General features: G+C 41.7%; 1 protein-coding gene across 2 annotated transcripts in view; it reads left to right on the top strand.

The window, feature by feature from the left end:
• The window catches only part of znf574 (zinc finger protein 574), an 84,831-nt gene extending 66,255 nt beyond the window's left edge, over positions 1-18,576 (top strand). For both annotated transcript variants that reach the window (XM_060921530.1, XM_060921531.1), the window contains exons 6-7: positions 800-1,230; positions 17,659-18,576. In XM_060921530.1, the coding sequence (XP_060777513.1) occupies positions 800-1,230; positions 17,659-18,171 (944 nt within the window). In that variant the 3' untranslated portion in view covers positions 18,172-18,576. The remainder of the gene's footprint in view (positions 1-799; positions 1,231-17,658) is intronic.
• Positions 18,577-20,626: the final 2,050 nt, after the last annotated feature.

Genomic DNA, 20,626 nt, shown 5'->3' with positions numbered 1-20,626 from the left:
TCGCTTCTTTTCCGAAGCTGACAATCGCGTTCTATCCGCCATTGCTGATAATCTGTGCCACAAGAAGGGGAACCTGCCGATGACATCACGTTTCACTACCGCGCGGAAATTAAAAGGGTAGGTGACTTTGGTCGCAAAATTAATATACTTGTCGTTGTCAAAAAATTGTTTATATCATTTTGAAGCTAAAAGATTTCTCTGTCTAGTCATGTTGTCATCAAATATATTGTATTTTATGCCAAAGAATACATCCAATGGTGGAATGGCACTTTAATGAATGTCCTCTTAATGAGCGGGACTCAAACAGAAATGAATAAATGGGGTCAGAGGTCATATTGATGAACAAGTATTGATAAGCTCGGCTGTTGATCTGTAAAGGTCAAACTCTGACAGTACAGCAGCATCGGATCTGTCAGAGAGTTCCCGAAGTTCTATTCATCTTTGTGTTTTATTCCTTTTTTCTTCATGTCTTCAGATAAAGTTGAGCGCAAAATGCGTGGATGTGTTTATACTAGTCTCTCTTTATCTCCAGATAAGAGATGTAAGGTGCGTGTCTCTGTTGTGCTTTTGCACCTCGCTACCTTTCCTCTTCTTCCTCCGAGATAAGGAACCGAAAGAGTGTGTGTGTGAGAGAGAAAGAGAGAGAGAGAGATTTTCCTTTTGTCTTTGTAGATAAGTAACAAAAGCCCTTCTTTTTTTTTTTTTTTTTTTTAAAATAGATGCATTGCGCTCTTGCTGTCTTTTTTTTTTTTTTTTTTTTTTTAAATGTTTTAACCTCCTGGTGTAATCCTCTCTCCAGATAAGGAGCCTGTGGTGTGTGCTCAGTGTGGCTCTCAGTTCCTGAACCAGACCGTATTAGATGTGCACATGCAGCGCTGCACAGGAGAACCTGCTCAGCGGCGGCGTTATAAAGGCCATGGGCGTGGCCGAGTTGGGGGTCAGCTCGAGTGCGATATGTGCGGCCACCGCTGTGTCACACAGGATGGTCTGGACTTGCACCGGCTCTCGCACACGGGCCAGACGCCGCTACGTTGCCCTCTTGCACCCTGCAGGAAACGATTCGCTTCCAGCTCGTCCCTGGCACAGCACGTGGTGGCGCACTGCCGTGCGCCGCTGCCCAAGAGGAACACCCCACGCCGCTTCACATGCAGTTTCTGTACCAAAGAGTTTGCCTACGCCTCCACCTTCGCCGTGCACATGCGCACGCACACTGACGAGAGACCCTTTGAGGTGAGCTCTAGTTTCTTCCAAAGAGAAAAAAAAAGCCCAAATATTTACTTATTAACGGAGCAGTTAAATGCGTTTTATTAACTTAATGACTATCACACCTTTTTTTAAAAAAATTTTACTTTTACAAATGATCTGAAAGATAAGTAAGAAAAGTAAAACTTTTATAAAAAAAAGTTGAAGTCTTGGCCTCAGCGCAGACTCTAGACTCGACAAGCCACCCTAGAGCATGGGGCCAGAGCTTCGTAAACATCTGTAGGAATGAGTTTGGGCTCAAGAGTGTGGACTCAAAAATAAATAAATAAATTCAAACGGTGAATCTACTTGGTTAACTTTTCGAGAACTAATTTTACCTAATGCACCTTCCAGTTAAAAAAAAAAAATCTATTTTAAAACAGTTTTAGTTGTTAATTTGAGTCTTTATTTTATATTTTCATTTCATTATTTATTTATTTACTTACTTTCTTACAATGACTGGAAGCTCAGGGTCCGTCATTAGACAAATAGCCCTGGAACAGATGAGATTTGTTTGCTTAAAGGTCACAGGCAATGGTCGGAGGTGAAACGTAGAATATCAACTTTATTGTCTAGAAGAACGACCCAAAAAGCGAATTCAATCTTCCTGGTGTCTAATTTTCACCCTAAAATTGACTAAAACGGTTAAAATATACTGTTTTGCCCAATTTTCGAAGGTTTGTTTACATCTCACTTGTGCACACTTTCACCGCCAGGGGACCGTCGTCGTGATGTCATTTAAGCCAAACAGACTGGGAGCAGCTCTGTGTTTACTTGCGAACCGAGCACACGTATACAGACTTTGGTCGTGAGAGGTTGTGTAAAATGTCTGAAAGCGATAGCAGTTTTGAAGTAGGAACTCTCCAAATTGAATATCGAGAGCTGAAACCATACATGTATGAATCTATGGCCGTTGCGAAGCAATCGGTGAACGTGGCTCACTGGTTTGACCGTGCGGCCTCGGAATCGGACAGCGATTCGTCTGACTCTGATCGCGGTGACCCCGGACCTCAACAAGACTCGCGCCCAAACGATTTATCCTGGCAGTTATGATCAATTCCTACTTTCATTGTAATACTAAATAAGAGCCCTTTTGAAGAATAAGGGCCTCTGCATGCTCTTGTGACAAGGCTTTCGCAGATAGCTTTTCGCAGACAGTTGTAATTTATCGTTGAGCGGGGAGTAATAGGCGTGCGCGATGTTATTCACCGCCACAACGCAAGGGGGCGCGAAGTCGCGAAATCGCTAGGAGTAGTTGGTGGGTGTGGTTAGTGGAGTGTTTATCCTCCGGTTACTTATAATGACTAGAACTGGAGTCGTATAGATGTACGTACTTCCTCACTTCCTCGATCAACCGCTCTTTGTGCTGCTCCATCTTCGCTCGTGTTTTTAAAAATGCCGGTCGTGAAAACAAACCAAACCGGGAAAGTAGGGAAGCGGAAGTGCGTGTACAGCGGATGTAGAGTGGACCAATCAGAGCCCTCTTGTCTGCGACACTGTCTGCGAGGCTTCTGCGGTGGTCACAATTTTTGGGAGGTGCGCGCAGAGCATCTGCGAAGGGGGGGGGGGGCTGCGCAGACGCTATCTGCGAGGACTGGGTTGTCAGCATAAATTGGCCTTAATTAAACCGCTCTCCCTAGTGGATATAGGGAACGATTACTTGACAGTGTGCCGGTAGGCCACATTAGCCTGCCATCTGCGGCATTATACTATTTATAGCCGACTCTAAGCGAGGAAATATCCCTTTGTCTCATTTCCACAATGATTGTACAGGATCCCTCAGGATTCTTGACTTGTCAATTGCAAGTAAAAGTAAAAATGTTTACCTCCAATCTTCTCCTTTTTGCTTGAGTGTTGATGGTCCGTTTCTTCTTTGACTGCTTGATTTTATTTCACGCACACAATCCACTCTCTCCGCCTCGTCTCCTCTTCCGGAAAAAGCCAACCCTCTAGCTTCACGCACACAACCCACTCGCTCCGCCTCTTCTCCTCTTTCGGAAAAAGCCAACCCTCTGGCTTCACGCACACAACCCACTCTCTCCGCCTCTTCTCCTCTTTCGGAAAAAGCCAACCCTCTAGCTTCATGCACACAACCCACTCGCTCCGCCTCTTCTCCTCTTTCGGAAAAAGCCAACCCTCTCGCGCCGCCTCTTCTCTTCCGGAAAAAGCCAATCCACTCTCTCTGCCTCTTCTCCTCTCTCGGTAAAAGGTAAAAACTTGTTCCTGAACCGGTCCCATTGTTACAGTTCACTGCACAACAATAAGGCACGGGGTTTTTCTTTGGAAATTCCTGAACGCACGTCTGCACTCAAGCCGAACGGCAATGTAAGTGAACGGAAGTGGACTCAACTCAAGCGGTTTGTTTGGCTTAAATGACGTCGTGCGCCGAGTGGTCACGAAAATAGCCGAACAGAAATTCGCCGCGATCCACGCTAACTTATTTTAATTATTACTTATTAACAATACTTCTTGGGACCAGAAGAAAATTACAGAGGGTTTTTTAACATATAAAGTTTCAAATGTGCATAAAATTAAAACCGTTGCTTAGGAGCTTTAAGGGCCTTGCAGGGGTTCTCTGGGATTTAACCCGAACGCCTTCCATCTATCATCCTATAGATGACTTGCAACCACGTGATCAGAATGTGCTACGTCATGAGCGTCCGCCATGATGGTGGATTTACAAAGCAGCTAGGACGGCAGCTGCTGAAAGTGTCTGTCAACAAATACTGAATTTTCTCAGTATTACCATGATTCGAACGCTCAAGCGAAGATTCGATACAAAGAGAAGATAGATGTGTGGTTCTGACCCATATTATTTTAAAAATTCACTTTACTGAAGATAAGACGCTTCTACTGACCATCGAATACCCAGATATAGCGTTCTGTCTGGTTTGACAGACTTCGTGGGTCGACAAATCTCAAATGAAGGCTTACAAATCCATGGAAGCCTATAACTTCTTTGTCTCTGGATGGGTAAATAGCTTATTAATTAAACCAGTCAACGATGACACAGCGGTTGTACTTGCTTCCGCAAATTCAGCTGTCTTCCTCCTCCTTTGAGCTGTTTGGTGTCGTTCGGCTGCCGAAGAATCAAGTCCGACCTTGGCTGAAACGCAGCCCGTGTTCTGAGCGGGCGCCCAGTCTGGATTGTTTCTGTCGTATAATTTTGCTGGCGCTCCTAGAATCAAAATGAAAATACACGTTAAAATTATAACAACGAGCGAGTGAACCACGACAAGAGAACGCTCATTTTATAGCAAAATTCTAGCAACACGAAATAAAATCCTTCCATGATATTATCGAGAAAGTACGGAAGCCGCGAGAGGCCCTTCATATAATCTTTTTTTATTCACCTTGTTATCCTGAGTTAACGACATAATTAATTCAGGATCTCGAAAAAACAACACAGCTAATTCGAGATCTCGAGAAAACAAAACCGTTATTCCGAGATAACGACAATTATTTCAGGATGTCGAGAAAACAACACAACTAATTCGTGATCTCGAGAAAACAAAACAATTATTTCATGATCTCGAGAAAACAGTTGAGATTTCTAGCAGAGCTGCGCCCCCTTAATGCAATCTCTCCCTGATCAGAATATTGCCTTATTAGGTGATCGATTATTCCAGACATTCTAATGACCAAAGTTGCGTCTATACAGAATGAGAAATAGCCCCAAAGTCAGCATATCACAAGTCTCTTGGCGCACCTGAATGAACCATTTCTCAGCTGTTTACTCGAGATCACGGAATAATTGTTTTGTTTTCTCGATCTCGAATTAGCTGTGTTGTTTTCTCGAGATCCTGAATTAATTATGTCGTTATCTCGGGATAACAAGGTGAAATTAAAAAAAAAAGGATTACAGGCTTTCGTCTAAACCGGGGAACAGGGGCGCTGCGCCCTCTTACTCTCAGCGTGCTCTCTTACCGAAATGCCGATTGAACCCCAAGTCACACTTAGGCCATGCACTTATATGCTACTGCACAATATGCAATCTTTCTCAAAATGATCTTTTCTCCGTGAAAACATCCCAGCAACACCACGTGACAATGTGTCTGATCATCAAATACATTATAATTACTCCAAAAATATTCCAATCATAGTAGATGCACCGCCAGACGGTGCAAAAACAATCCGAATTGGCGTTTTCCAGACTGAGGCGCCATGTTGTTTAGTTGTCGCGGCTGCTCTCGCGAGATTTGACATGGGTTACATACAAGGTCAGCTGACTTGTAGAGCGAGATTTCTTGAGACTGAATGACCTTTCACCCACCGGCACGGGAGCTTTTGACGGAAGTAGTTCGCGAGTTGTTTTTGTTGACACTTGGGCATTTAAAGATGTCATCCCGCAGCACGAAACGGAAGAAAGCTGAGGACTGTCCGGGGCAGAAGAAGATTACTTCTTTCTTTTCAATGTTGACAGACCGTTTGTTACAATTTCCCTCTCAGATAGCATCAGAATGTCCCATTGTAGCCTCAGTTTTTCAAAGGCTTCGCACGGCAGAGAGGGGGGGGACAACCGGCACCATCCCCCCCCCGCTTTGCTCCCTCGCCATGGTGAGCGCCCTCGTACTAAATTTTTCTAGAAAAAACCCTGGGATTATATGAAGGGCCTCTCTCGGCTTCCGTAAGACCGCTTTTGAATCTCACCTGAGATAAAATGATCACTGCAAACACGATCTGTTTTGGTTTTAGCCTGTTTGGTCAGCCCTGCCGATGATGTTCAGCCGTGCTCGTCTCGTCTCCTCTCCGTACGAAGTCTCAGTGTTTCCTCGCCCTCTTTCCGAATCACGGACGGAATTCTAAAAAATCGGAACGTGCGACGGTCACGAGTACTGCTGTGACCACAACCATATACAGCACAGCTAAAAGAACGCTTAAAGCAGCGGAAAAACAAAGAATCGCGCATGCGTGACTACATTTTGACCCCGCGTTTATATATCCACCAACATGGCCGACATCCGGGTTTCTATTTTGCTTTGACGCCACTTGCAAGTCAAGGATACCCTTAACTGCCAGGCTACCACTCACCGTCCCACAGCAGCGTCCGTAACTGCCCTGTTTAAGGCTTCAATATTTTAAATATTAAATTCTCAACTTAATTCAAATTTTTGACCTTGCTTATTTTTCTGTAAGTGCACAGGTGGATGATGTACATAACGTAAAACGAATTAAAAAACTATCTGCCAAAGAAAATCGCATTGATCTGGTGAAGTGGATGTTGGTTTAATATTTATGAAAGGAGTCTCAGGCGTCAGGTTTTTTTTTTTAGGTTATGGTCTGTAAGTTTTCATTCTGGATGTAAAATACTGCAGCTTCGTCAGACTTGAGATGACTAAAGAATCAGGAGACCAAGAGCCAGGTGTAAGAGAAAAGCGTTTATTGTCCACAAAGACAGCCTTTATCACACAGCTTAGTCTTTCTTAGTGTAAATAAAATTGGAAGCAGGCAGCGTCTGTACTGAGGTTGTGTTCAGGTGTTGTGCAAAGAGCACTCACTTTAAATAATAAAGTGTAGATAAGGAAACCCAAGGCTGGAGTGGGAGAAAACACAACAGAAGCACTTGAACCCTTAAAAACAAATGCAAGGACAAAGACATTATGACCAAGATCAGATGTGTATGTATTTTATGAGTACAAAGACCAGACACTAAAAGGAATGGATCCGACTGATTTAAATCATGTATCATAATCATAGAAAATAATTCAACACCACTTTGGGGAATCTTCAGGGCAGAGGATGATGTGCTTTGCAGTTTCTCGCTAACTTTCCAAGCCGCTCCTTAGTAACTTGAGAGAGAAGAAAAAGAGAGGCTTGTGAAGGAATGACTGTAAGTTTATGGTACGTACAGTGACACGAATGTCATGGCAATATTTGGGCTTTCAGTAATTTCTCTGAACTGTTCTTTTTCTGTGGCAGAATGATTGTACAGCATACAGCTTTAATTAGGCGGCACGGTGGTGTAGTGGTTAGCGCTGTCGCCTCACAGCAAGAAGGTCCGGGTTTGAGCCCCGTGACCGGCGAGGGCCTTTCTGTGCAGAGTTTGCATGTTCTCCCCGTGTCCGCGTGGGTTTCCTCCGGGTGCTCCGGTTTCCCCCACAGTCCAAAGACATGCAGGTTAGGTTAACTGGTGACTCTAAATTGACCGTAGGTGTGAGTGTGAATGGTTGTCTGTGTCTGTGTCAGCCCTGTGATGACCTGGCGACTTGTCCAGGGTGTACCCCGCCTTTCACCCGTAGTCAGCTGGGATAGGCTCCAGCTTGCCTGCGACCCTGTAGAACAGGATAAAGCGGCTAGAGATGATGAGATGAAATCTTTAATTAAAAAAATACTAGAATTTGGTGCACAAGTTTTAATTTTCTTTTGGTTTTCTGAAATCCACACAGTCAAAATGATACATACAGCACACCTAATATTTGGGTAAAATGTCTCTTCGCAAGATTCACCTTGACCAAACATTTTTGTTTACCATGAACAAGCTTCTGGCAGAATTCTCTCATCTCATCTCATCTCATTATCTCTAGCCGCTTTATCCTTCTACAGGGTCGCAGGCAAGCTGGAGCCTATCCCAGCTGACTACGGGCGAAAGGCGGGGTACACCCTGGACAAGTCGCCAGGTCATCACAGGGCTGACACATAGACACAGACAACCATTCACACTCACATTCACACCTACGCTCAATTTAGAGTCACCAGTTAACCTAACCTGCATGTCTTTGGACTGTGGGGGAAACCGGAGCACCCGGAGGAAACCCACGCGGACACGGGGAGAACATGCAAACTCCACACAGAAAGGCCCTCGCCGGCCCCGGTGCTCGAACCCAGGACCTTCTTCCTGTGAGGCGACAGCGCTAACCACTACACCACCGTGCCGCCTGGCAGAATTCTGGTTGGATATTTCACGACTCTTCATGGTAGAATTGATAGAGTTCAATTAAATTTGTTTTTTCTTTCTTGGCATGGACTCGACTTGTAATCACGGTCCATATATTTTCAATAGGGTTGAAGACAGGACTTGTTTTAAGTACAGTAAAATGGGAAAGTCCAAGGAGCTCGGTGCAGATCTGAGAAAGAGGACCACAGATGTACACAACTCCGGAATGTCTCTTGGAGCCATTTCTAAACAACTGCAAATTCAAAGATCAGTTCAAACAATTGTATGTAAGTTATTGTGAGGTGTAGTTACTTTGCCAAGCCACTTTGCTTCAAGAAAACCTAAACGGTCACCCCCAGCTGAAAGGAAATTGGTTTGGATGGTCAGGAACAACCTGGGAACCACCATAGCACAGCCCTGCCATGAACTGGAAGCTGTTGGATCACTGTTTACAGTTCAGATCACCATGGACTAAGAGGCTGCTATCCAAGAAATAACCCCCTGCTCCAAAATTGACACCTTCAAGCTTAACTAAAGTTTGGAGCTGACCACGCGAACAAAGAAAAAGCCTTCTGGAGGAAAGCTGTGTGGTCAGATGAGACAAAGATTGAGTTATTTGGCCACAATGACCACCATGTACAGAGGGACACTGTACCAGCTGCTGACGGTGGTAGGATCATCATGCTCTGGGGTGGTTTTGCTGCCAGTGGAACTGGTTCATTGCACGGAGTTGATGGAATAATGAAGGAGGACTTTATCCTTCTTTATCCTCCACAACCAGCTCTGATGCGTGTTTGGGTTCATTGTCCTGTTGTAACTCCCAAGTCATGTTCAATTTTCTGATGAAGCAAATATGCTGAAGAATTCTGAGGTAGTCCTTCTCCTTCATTATTCCATCCACTTTGTGCAATGAACCAGTTCCACTGGCAGCAAAACCGCCCCAGAGCATGATGATCCTACCACCACCACCACCACCAGCTGGTACAGTGTCCCTCTGTACATGGTGGTCATTGTGGCCAAACAACTCAATCTTTGTCTCATCTGACCATACAGCTGTCCTCCAGAAGGCTTTCTCTTTGTCTGTGTGGTCAGCTTCAAACTTTAGTTAAGCTTGAAGGTGTTGATTTTGGAGCAGGGGGTTATTTCTTGGATAGCTACCTCTTAGTCCATGGTGATCTGAACTGTAGACAGTGATCCAACAGCTTCCAGTTCATGGCAGGGCTGTGCCATGGTGGTTCCCAGATTGTTCCTGACCATCCAAACCAATTTCCTTTCAGCTGAAGGTGACAGTTTGGGTTTTCTTGAAGCAAAGTGGCTTGGTAAAGTGACTACACCTCACAATAACTTGGATACAATTGTTTGAACTGATCTTGGAATTTGCAGTTGTTTAGAAATGGCTCCAAGAGACATTCCAGAGTTGTGTATATCTGCAATCCTCTTTCTCAGATCTGCACTGAGCTCCTTGGACTTTCCCATTTTACTGTATATTGGTTAATCCAATGAGTGCTGTAAACACGCCCTTTTTATGAAGGCACAGAGACGCTACCAGCTGTAGTCAATCATGATCACTAACAGGAAGTTAAGAGACCTCGGCCTTGGCAAGATAAGAGGCACTTTGGAAGTTTTAGCACCTCTGAATTAATAATCTGTGAGCTGATGTAAATTTTCAACCCTGTATGTATAATTTTGACATTGTATTGATTTCAGAAAACCCAAAGAAAATTAAAACTTATGCACCAAATTCTAGTTTTTATTTTATTTTTTTGAATAAAGCTGTATGCTGTACAATCATTCTGCCACAGAAAAAGAACAGTTCAAAGAAATTACTGAAAGCCCAAATATTGCCATGACATTCATGTCACTGTATGTAAACTTCTGACCGCAACTGTAAGTGATAATGCAGACGGTCCATAACATTAAAAATGCAACTACAAACTTAAAAAGTGTGACATATTTTCCATATATTTAATCCAGTAAAATTGGATGTGGGCAAATCACTGTGTTCTCCGAGGAATAAAACACATCGTCGCATGCTGTTCTACGGAAATGATCAACTTGAGCGTGATAACAGTATCGGCGCTTCATGTCGGACCATGTCACCAACAGTGTTGCCAGATATTGTTGACGTTTTCCATCCCAAAATATGTTCAAAACCTGTCAAAATGCACTTAAAACCGCCCAATCTGGCAACACTGGTCACCAACCCGTGCTTGATTACTTTCCTATAACCGCACACAGTGATTTTGTTTTATCCCTTTCCAAATGACAACAGATCAGGATGTGCTGGATATCATGCAGTACCCAGTCAACATCTCTCCATGAGAGCCTTCACAGAACACACAAGAGCTTAAAACTGCTGATGTGTGTGTGTGTGAGGGAATACACATTCCTTAAAAAACAAATACACTTTCCAGGAGAGGAGAATTATAATTTGCATGACAGTTTTGGTCTGCTGTTCATTTTAAAAAGTTATTTTTAGCTCATGTACCTGTAAAGTTGCTCAATGCTACCAAGACTCCATTCTGCCTAATGAGGTCAAAGATATTCAGGCAGTAACTATTTCAATATATGCCAGGATTTTTATTTCTAGATAACCAAATGAGACCGATTTCTGGTTTACCATCATATATAATTGGCTAAAACAACAGTAGAAAAACTTTCTGTAATGTAGGGCTGACTGAGAAGAACTTTTGGGCACTGATGAATTGGGGGGGGGAGGAGTCTGTGATTTCCGATAACCGTTATTATTCTACCTGCATTCACTGGATATGAGCAATCGCACGCTCTGATTGGCTACTCTACAACTAGGATATCAGCTCATTCTCATATATATAAAATAAAATTAGTGAGTAGACAAAAACAAAATGGCGGCATGTTGTTGACCCAACCAAGGATGAAATAAAAACTCTACTCCAAAAGAGACCCCCAAAAAATAAAAAAAAAAATAGCAACAAAATATGGAATAACAGTATTTGATGGTAAGAATGTGTAGGTTTTTTTTTTTCCAAAATTATTATGGAATTTTTAACAAATTGCTGCTGTCATTTCAGCGGTTTGTTTACATTCTAAGCGGAAATTATTTTGTCTGGCATTTATTTATTTATTTTATATATTATTTATGTATATATTTTTAATTATTTATTTTTATTTTATTTATTCAAACATTCACTTCCTGGTGCAATATTTCTATTTCAGGTGAAGTACTACTCTATTTAACTTCTGTTCTTATTTTGTTGTGTACACTGACTTTTTTTTTTTTTTAACAGGGTGTTTCAAAAAATTTTTTGATATTTTGAGATGTAAATATCCCAGAAGCTACGTAGTCGAGGCAAATGAAACTGAACCGGCTTAATGTTGAGCAATATAAGATTTATTCCTCAAAATTTGAACGAGAAATTCACAGCTATGTGGATTCCATGAACGATTTCAGAAACGTTCAATATTGGCGAACCCGCTCGCTCGACCGTCTCTTCCGCTGCTGGTGGTCGTCCAGATCCTTTTGCCCTGCACACACAGCCTTCCTCTCTGAACTTTTTGTGCCGTGTCCAAATCTGCATTGCAGTTGGTGCATTTTTTTTTTTAGAGAATTCTCTCATAAACGCACGCTGCACAGTCTCGTTCGACTGTGTTCGAGTGTACTCTAACACACAAAACGCCTTTTCTTTTCCAGTGAATGGCATTTCTATACCTAAAAAGATATAAAACCAGAAAACGGTAAACATATTTTGACCTGTTTCCACACATGCTGTTAACATTTGAGGTCAATTGAATGAGAATTGGCAAAGTTATTAGATTGTGAAATGAGAGAGAATTTTTTGAAACATCATATATATAATTTTTTTTCTGTAGATTCTTTTTATACTTTTATTGCCCTCTAGTTTTTGTTACTAGAATGAATAAACTTGATCTTTGTTATCTATCGAATATGCAAAAAAAAAAAAAAGCTCAATTTTCTCAAAATCCAGTGAATGTGGACGGAATAAAACGGTTATTCCACTCAAGCTCCTCGTACACGGCTTATAGCCGACTCGGCGCTACGTGCCTTGTTGTCCATCGGCTCATGTACGACTCGATTTTGTGGAATAACTTGATTATAAGCCGATACCCACCTCTCGAAAAAGACAAACGTCTTCATTCAAATAGAAATGCGTTGAAATAATATATTGAATAATACAATAATAAGTGTGAGAAATTGAGCTATGTACACAACAGAATTACCTTAATTAGACCTGTATACATATAACTCTTCTCACATACTTAAATACTTTTAGTACTTTTCAGGTTGAAGTGTGTCTCTCAGCCCCTGATGGACTCGTGTGCGCTCTCACTCACACACACACACACACACACACACACACACACACACACACACACACAGAATAGCAGGTTGTAGTTGCGTTAGGAACAAAGCTGTCCTGTCTGTCACATAGCTAGCAAACGTCGATCATAAAACACTCCTCCACGCTGTTCATGCACACGGATTGACAGGCTGCCTAGGGGTTCTACCCATTACAATGGAAATAAGAAACATTTCAAGACAAAGAGCTGTGTCAACTGGTAAGTAAACCATATTTAAACAGGACAAGTAGGGTATGATCTGCAGGAATGTATAGCCGACTTTCATTCTATAATGTTAGTGTTCTATTAACGTTACTCCACTAATTACATGCTTTTGAATGGACAAACGAGCATTGTGTAGACACATTGCTTACATAGACTAGTTAATAAATATCACTGTTGAACGTTTGCTTTCTAAGATGAGCCTACATCTTCGTTTGATTGCAGCTCGCCTTGCATGCGCCTTCAAATAACGCTTGGCTTGCACTCTCACTTGTTGAATTTGTGACAAATCTGACACCAGAGTTACTAAGCTGGCTGGCAAACTTACACGGCAACCTTTCAACACTGGGATTTCTTAGTAAACATATGCAAGTAATGTATTTGTTCTGTAAACACAAAGGCCTAGCTAATATGAGGGTTGTTTTACAATCAGGGTACAAAGTTTGTGTCGCAGGGGTCCAAAATTCAAATTGATTCCAACTGGTTCTTGTAGCAGTTTTTAAGTGAAGGACAAGTTAAAGAACAGATTTCAGGTAATTTTTTGACGTGTGTGTATGGTAGTTTTGTGTAATCTGCTATAAGATAAAGAAGATTAAGTGTCGCTTTAAGCAGGGCTGGGAGAAACAAATGAAGTGATTCTCGGAGAGGACTTTTTTTTTTTGACAATTCAGAATCCACTACTTCCATAGTGCTTTTAAATATAAGGCTGTAAGCTTTGTGTTAGTTGTCTCTAATATTTATGTCCCAATATCTTGACCACATTTTAGGATGAAAATAATCATTTTAGATATGTTATTTTATATTGGAAAATTAGCTGTCTCAGAGAGGACATTTTTTTTTGACACAATTACATACTAATTTGATCAAAATAGTCTGAAAACTTACCGGCATTCAACATTAAAACTTAACTATGTTTCCAATGATATGGAACCAAATATGTGTTTTATGGTATAAAGAATGATTTAAGTGCATCCCTTTTGGAGCTACCTGTGGTCAAAAAAGCACTTTTTCTAAATGACACAAGTAATTTTGCTAAATATGACATATATTGCCATACATTCACCAAAAATAACGCTATCACCAAATGTTTTTTTTTTTTTTTTGCGTGGTAAATAGAGCCATCACAGGGCTACAATAAACAACCAAGTTTATTTAGTCAAGCCTTTTGATATTGAAGATAAGTGTTAAATGTGATTTTTAGCTTGCGTACCGATTGTAAAACAACCCATAACCTCGATCACCTTTTATAAATAAAACAATATTCACCGTCACATGAGATTCATAAACCTGCTGGCATACACGGCACGTTTCTGGCCGTCAGTTGGCCAGCTGCGTAAAGCCGCACCTTATTCGGCTCTTAATCGGCCTCATTTTGGCCGATATTGATAATGTTATTTTTAAGCCTTGTTATCATCCGATCTTATCAGCGTCTTGATGTATCGGTCTAGCCCTACGGTAAAGTAAAATTATACTTTGAGGAAGATGTGCATTCACAGTGTACTAAAGCGCTGCAGGGTTAACCTACTGATGTCGGTCATTATTGTTTGGCTGTATTTATGTAACGCAAAAGACTTTTGACGGTTGTTTAAATGGAGCACACTTGTGAAAATTTTTTGTAAGCAGTTTGAAGCAATCACTTCCATCGATGTGGTAAAACTTACCATAATTAATAAACAAGCACAATTAATTCAAAAACCTTTCAGGGAAAAATTGCCCCCCCCCTTCTCCACTGCTCTTTAATTTCATTGTGTAACAGAGAGATGCTTGCTTGCCCTTTTTTTTTTTTGTATTGGTGCAGTGGAACACTTCACTCTCTGAGAGTAGATAAGGACTCACTTTTATCCAGTGTAGCCTGCGTGCCAATTTGGCCCGGAGAAACAAAAGTCTCGATATGGAATCAGTCCTCCCACACAGGCAAAGGCACTGTGTTCCAAAAATGACTTGCTCGTTTTCTTCTCTAGAATTACATAACATCATAACAAGGTGGAAATTCTCCTTCACGCTGCGAACAACCCAATCAGCATCTGGCTGTCCTCAGCTCCACCAGGACTTTGTACTGTGTTCCTGATCGTTACTGAATTTATCAAAATTATTTATGTCCAACTCTGTGAGCACAATCCGCATGTAGGAGGGTTAACGGTTAACTTAAGATTTCAGCTGAGTAGATTCCTTCAAATTTCAGGGGAGAAACAAATTTTGAGTTTCTGCCGATGTTTGAAGATAACGATGCACTCTTGTCCTTGACTTGCAAGTGACGTCAAAGCAAAATAGAAACCCGGGTGTCAGCCATGTTGGTGGATATACACTACCGTTCAAAAGTTTGGGGTCACCCAGACAATTTTGTGTTTTCCATGAAAAGTCACACTTTTATTTACCACCATAAGTTGTAAAATGAATCGAAAATATAGTCGAGACATTTTTCTGGCCATTTTGAGCATTTAATCGACCCCACAAATGTGATGCTCCAGAAACTCAATCTGCTCAAAGGAAGGTCAGTTTTATAGCTTCTCTAAAGAGCTCAACTGTTTTCAGCTGTGCTAACATGATTGTACAAGGGTTTTCTAATCATCCATTAGCCTTCTGAGGCAATGAGCAAACACATTGTACCATTAGAACACTGGAGTGAGAGTTGCTGGAAATGGGCCTCTATACACCTATGGAGATATTGCACCAAAAACCAGACATTTGCAGCTAGAATAGTCATTTACCACATTAGCAATGTATAGAGTGTATTTCTGATTAGTTTAAAGTGATCTTCATTGAAAAGAACAGTGCTTTTCTTTCAAAAATAAGGACATTTCAGAGTGACCCCAAACTTTTGAACGGTAGTGTACAAATGCGGGGTCAAGCGACATTCCATACAAAACATAGACACGCGTGCGCAGCTCTCTTTTGTTTTTCCGCTGCTTTTAAGTGTTCTTTTAGCTATGCCGTATCTTTATGCTGTATATGGATGCGGTCACAGCAGTGGTCGTGACCATGGCGCGTTCCGATTTTTTAGAATTCTGTCTGTAATTCGGAAAGAGGGCGAGGAAACCCTGAGGCTCAGTACGGAGAGGAGACGAGGGGATCAGGACATTTCATCCAAAGCCTTTTTCATACGCGCCATTATTTATTTTATATTTTAGGTGTTCCGGTGTTTGTGAACAAAAGCCCCGCAAGTGCGCTGCTCCACGCCCAAAGATTTAACATGATCCAGCCGGCTTTAAAAATTAATAACTCTGCCAACGGAGCTCACAGCAAAGCCATATTTTGTAGGCACCTCCATCTAAGCCTCCCCCTTCAAAAGAGCACAGTCTCGGGTTGGTAGAACCGCACCTCAGCCTGGGATTCGCGAATAAAGCCCCCGTGAGAGCGCTGCTCGGCGCCTAAAGATTTAATATGATCCAGCCGGAAACATAAACATGCAAGTGAGCAGCCTGCAATGAGAAGGGAGTTAAACTCATCCCAGGGTCAGTAAGTGGCATGGGCCGACGTAGTTACGCCCCTTAGGACGCTCTTTAGTATCGAAGCACACGTACTATGGCGCTCATTTGCTTTACGAAAATGTGGTTTGCTTCGGTCAAATTCCAATGAGAATTCTAGGGCTGTAACGATACACCCAACTCACGATTCGATTCGTATCGCGATTTTTGACCCACGATTCGATACGCCCACGATTTTTTTAAAAATGTTTTTTTAAAGTAGTAAATTTGACTTATTAACATTTACTTACTTACATTAACTATTTAATAACAAATAATTCAGACCACTGCAGAGAATGAGTAATATGTATGCAAAAATGAACAAATGTATATCCAAAGATTTTATTTCTCAAAATAATACTGTTGAGCCGGAAGCTCTGTTTTTTTCGGTTCTGAAAAAGTCATTTTTCCAAATCGTGTAAATCCGTTAAGATTTTTTGGGGGGTGGCTCTCTCACTGTCTCACTCTCATAGGGCCAATGATTTTCTGTGATCGCGGAAAACAGATGGAAATTACGGAATTTTTATGGTGAAACATTGCTCGCGTGTCAAAATGTAACTGCCGCAGAAGGCTTCCGCCCAAGCAGACATGCCTTCAGTGTTGCCAGATATTGCTAACGTTTTCCACCCCAAAATATGTTCAAAACCAGCCAAAAAGCACCTAAACCTGCCCAATCTGGCAACACTGCATGCCTTTCCGGTCAAGTGATTGTGATTGGCTTGTGGCACACCTAGCCAGCCAATGAGCTGCTTGTTTACAGATTCGCTCCCCGCGTCGCAGCCAGAATGGCGACCGCTTAAAAGAAATGAATGCTCTGCCAGTGGCGAGTGTGGACGTTGCGTGACTCGCAGAAGATTGTCGCAGGTCGGCGAAAAAACGACTTACTAATAGATATAAAAAAATAAAAGTAATTTAAATAAAAAGTAAAGTATTCATAAATTGAAGTTTGGAAGCGCCTCTGTTTTTGGGCTGAGGAGAAGTTTGAAAGGGTGTACCGCGATTCTGCCGCCTTGTATCGCGATACGGATCGTGGCTCTGCGTATCGCGATTTCGATACGCATATCGTTACAGCCCTAGAGAATTCCTACTTTTTTTTTTTAACAAACAAATACCTGAAATATAAAATAATTGAGATTGCGTATGAAAAAGGCTTTGGACAAAATTCGTACTTGATGGTCGCTAGAAGCGTCTTATCTCCAGAAAAGTCTGACTTTTTAAAATAACATGGGTCAAAACCACACATCTATCTTCTCTTTGTATCGAATCTTCACTCGGACGTTCAAATCGTGGTAATACTGAGAAAATTCAGCATTGTTTACAGACACGCTTTCAGCGGCTGCCGTCCTAGTTGCTTTGTATATCCACCATCATGGCGGACTCTCTTGACGTAGCGCATTTTGATCACAAGTCATCTATAGTATTCATTTGAATTACTAACATCATGATCCAATTTTATATTCATTTTTCCTCTGTCTCTTTTGCTTTGCCCTATCCCTGTTTTCTTTTCTCCTTTCTTAGTGCACTCAATGTGGGAAGCGTTTTCGGCAGCTGCCCCACCTGCAGGACCACGAGCGTATCCATAGCGGCGAGCGGCCATTTGTGTGTTGGGTCTGTGGGAAGAGCTTTAGCGTGGCAGCACGACTAGCCGAGCACGCCCGGGTGCACAGCGGTGAGCGCCCGTTCACTTGCCCTCGTTGCCCCACCGCCTTCCGCTCACGCCCCAATCTCCACAAACACCTCCGTCTGCACGCCAGCGACCCCAACGACCCCATCACTGAAGCCAGTTCAGACCAGGACTCGGCTGTACAGACCATCCTTCTGGTGCAGGAACCCGCCACATCCACACCGGACATGGCATCTACCTCCACCATCATCCAGGAGGGCACGCTGGTGCCCGAGCAGCACGGCACCTCTGTGGTGTTTCTCCATAACAACGTCGCAGTGCCTGCAGTTTCCATGCCCACCATATCAGTGGTGGCTGGCCAAGAAGTCCCGCACACCATCGAGTTCATTATAGAAGAGACTGTGTAGAGAGAGAGAGAGAGAAAGAAAGACAGAGAGAGATCGAAGCCATTTGTGAAATGGCTTCAGAGATGGGCACAGAGATTACTTAAGGTTATCTAGGCAAGGAAGAGAAGGAAAGAGAGAATGAGTTGAGGTTAAAACCTTACAGGGTAAAGCCTTCCTCTCTGTATGTGTAGAAAAGAAAGTTTTAGCCGATGCTTTGCTTAAATAGCTTGTACTTTTTTTGGGCAAGCAGAAGCCGAACGCAACTACACTGAAATTAAAAGGAGGAAAATGGAGAGTGGCATTTACAAGCTTGTGTATATATTTCCACCACTCTGTCCTCATTTGAGTTTGTCACTATTATCTTTGGCATGAACTGCTCATAAAGTTTATAGTGTGTGTTTTTAATAAAACTACTTGGCTTTCTGGGCTTCCTCTCTATGATTTCTTATTTAACAAATGCAGATATGGTTATGTTTTTCCACTCATCCCTTTCACCTTTTTTAAAGCATCAAGGATGGAAATTTGTCATGGATGGGTGTTTTGCTCTTTAGATCATGATTTAAAGATGACATAAAGAGACTTCAGAAAATAATAAACAATTATTTCCAGATGGCAAAGTGAATATCGGTGAATAATAACCGAGACACAGTTGAGGTGGTTATTCACCGAGCCTGAGGTGAATAATTTTTAGTATAAATACTAGGGTGCCAATCATAACAATGGGGAAAATTCATTTTTGCATTTTTTTTTAAAGTCTCACCGTCTAATTATTTTCCTTTAATAGCAAGAAAATGAAATATAAATTTAGAATAAGATGCAACAATATTTAGAGGTGGCACAAAGCCTCTGAAAATCCTACTGTTGTATAATTTTCGGACATTTATGCTCTTGTTTTTAATAAAGCTATTCAACAGTACTCACGACGTTTGTGGTGTCTGAGCGAAAAACTAGTAGGAGTCTCATTTTTTGATGCCCGAATTCCTGTGGGTGAGAAAAGAAAGATGGTGGAAGCCTTGTCTGGACCTGAAGGAGGAGAATCTGATAAGCCACGAGAAGATGTAGATTTAGAAAATATCAAGACCTTGAGCATCTCAAGCTTCATTACAAAGCACACCCACACTTTGTTCACAAGCCTTCGCATTCCAACAGGCTTCTTAGGAAAAGCCCCGGAGGAATGGCCAGAAGATGAAGATTACCAGGAAGGAAAGAGACTAATTGGTGGACTGAAAGTTGTCAACGATTCAGCCGAAAGAGGTGTAGCTCTTGTTCAGCAGTTCAATGATGGCATCACCATTCATGAGGATCAAAACCAGTATCTTTTACAAGTTGTCGAATACCATCGAAAACAGCATCCAACAGTCTAGAAGAGTACTCTTTAAATAAAAAAGATGTTTGGTCCTTTTATTGCTGTGTCAGATCACGGAATCCAGGGACACATGTCTGCCCGGGGGCATTTTGAGTTATTGACAGATTCAGAAAGTACAGTTTCTAAGCTTTCCAATGATGCCTTCCATGTGGAGATCTGACAATATTTGAAGAAATGTGTGGCCTTTTGAAAGTGTATACCTCTTAAAACAGGAAAGGGAGAAAATCGCCCTCAAAGTTTTCCTTCTCAGTTACTCTGGGTGCAGGGCGGGCACATTACCTTTTAGTATGAATACGCAGCTGATTATAGAAAATCGCATGCTGATCGGTCGAGAGATTCAGAATATTTCTCGATAATCACCTCGAGTGACTCGGCAAACTGGCGGCCAATCGCTTCGTCACCGTAAGTGAGGAAGAATTACAAATGATGAGAAAGACTATTCAAAAGATAAGATGGAATTGTGATTTATTTTATCGATTTCAAAACAAAAGTGAGAGTCGCCATAGATAAGTGGCAAATCTGTGCTGTGCCTTTCTTGCATTTGCATGCCACATACATTTTTTTTTAAATACAATTTTTAACTTTTTTTTTTTAAATAAATCACCTGCGTATTTATTAGGGTGCCAATAAAAAAATGAAGTTATCTATTTCTCAAGTCTCACCCCCCAGTTTTTTTCCTTTGGGCTAAATGTATCATGCTGTGAAATATTAGCTAAATTTATTGATGTTTAGAGGTGGCACAAACTCCCTGAAATTTGGAATTATTGTGTGATTTTGGCTAATGACTTGTTTAAAAAAAAAAACTTGGATAGCATGTAAGGAAATCATATGAAGCTACTAATTTGCAGAAATGAAAACTTTATTAAACAGTATTGAACACTTAAATTAAGGCGTGTAATTTCACTATGGATTGAGCGAGCTAAACAGATCGCAGAGGAGCTGAAACACCGCGAAGCAAACAGACGCACGGTAGTTACATCGGAGATAACCATTTCTAGCAACAAAAAAAAAAAACGCAACCAAAAGGAAGTGTTCTTGGACTACATATTCCATTGGAGGCATTGATGTGTGCAAGGCGACGTTTCTCTTTCTGATGGGGTGAGTTTATTA

The sequence above is a fragment of the Neoarius graeffei genome, chromosome 5 (assembly GCF_027579695.1).
Source record: "Neoarius graeffei isolate fNeoGra1 chromosome 5, fNeoGra1.pri, whole genome shotgun sequence".
In the NCBI taxonomy this organism is placed as follows: Eukaryota; Metazoa; Chordata; class Actinopteri; order Siluriformes; family Ariidae; genus Neoarius; species Neoarius graeffei.
Note: the sequence above shows the minus strand (reverse complement) of the source record. Positions and strands in the feature narration are given on the sequence as shown.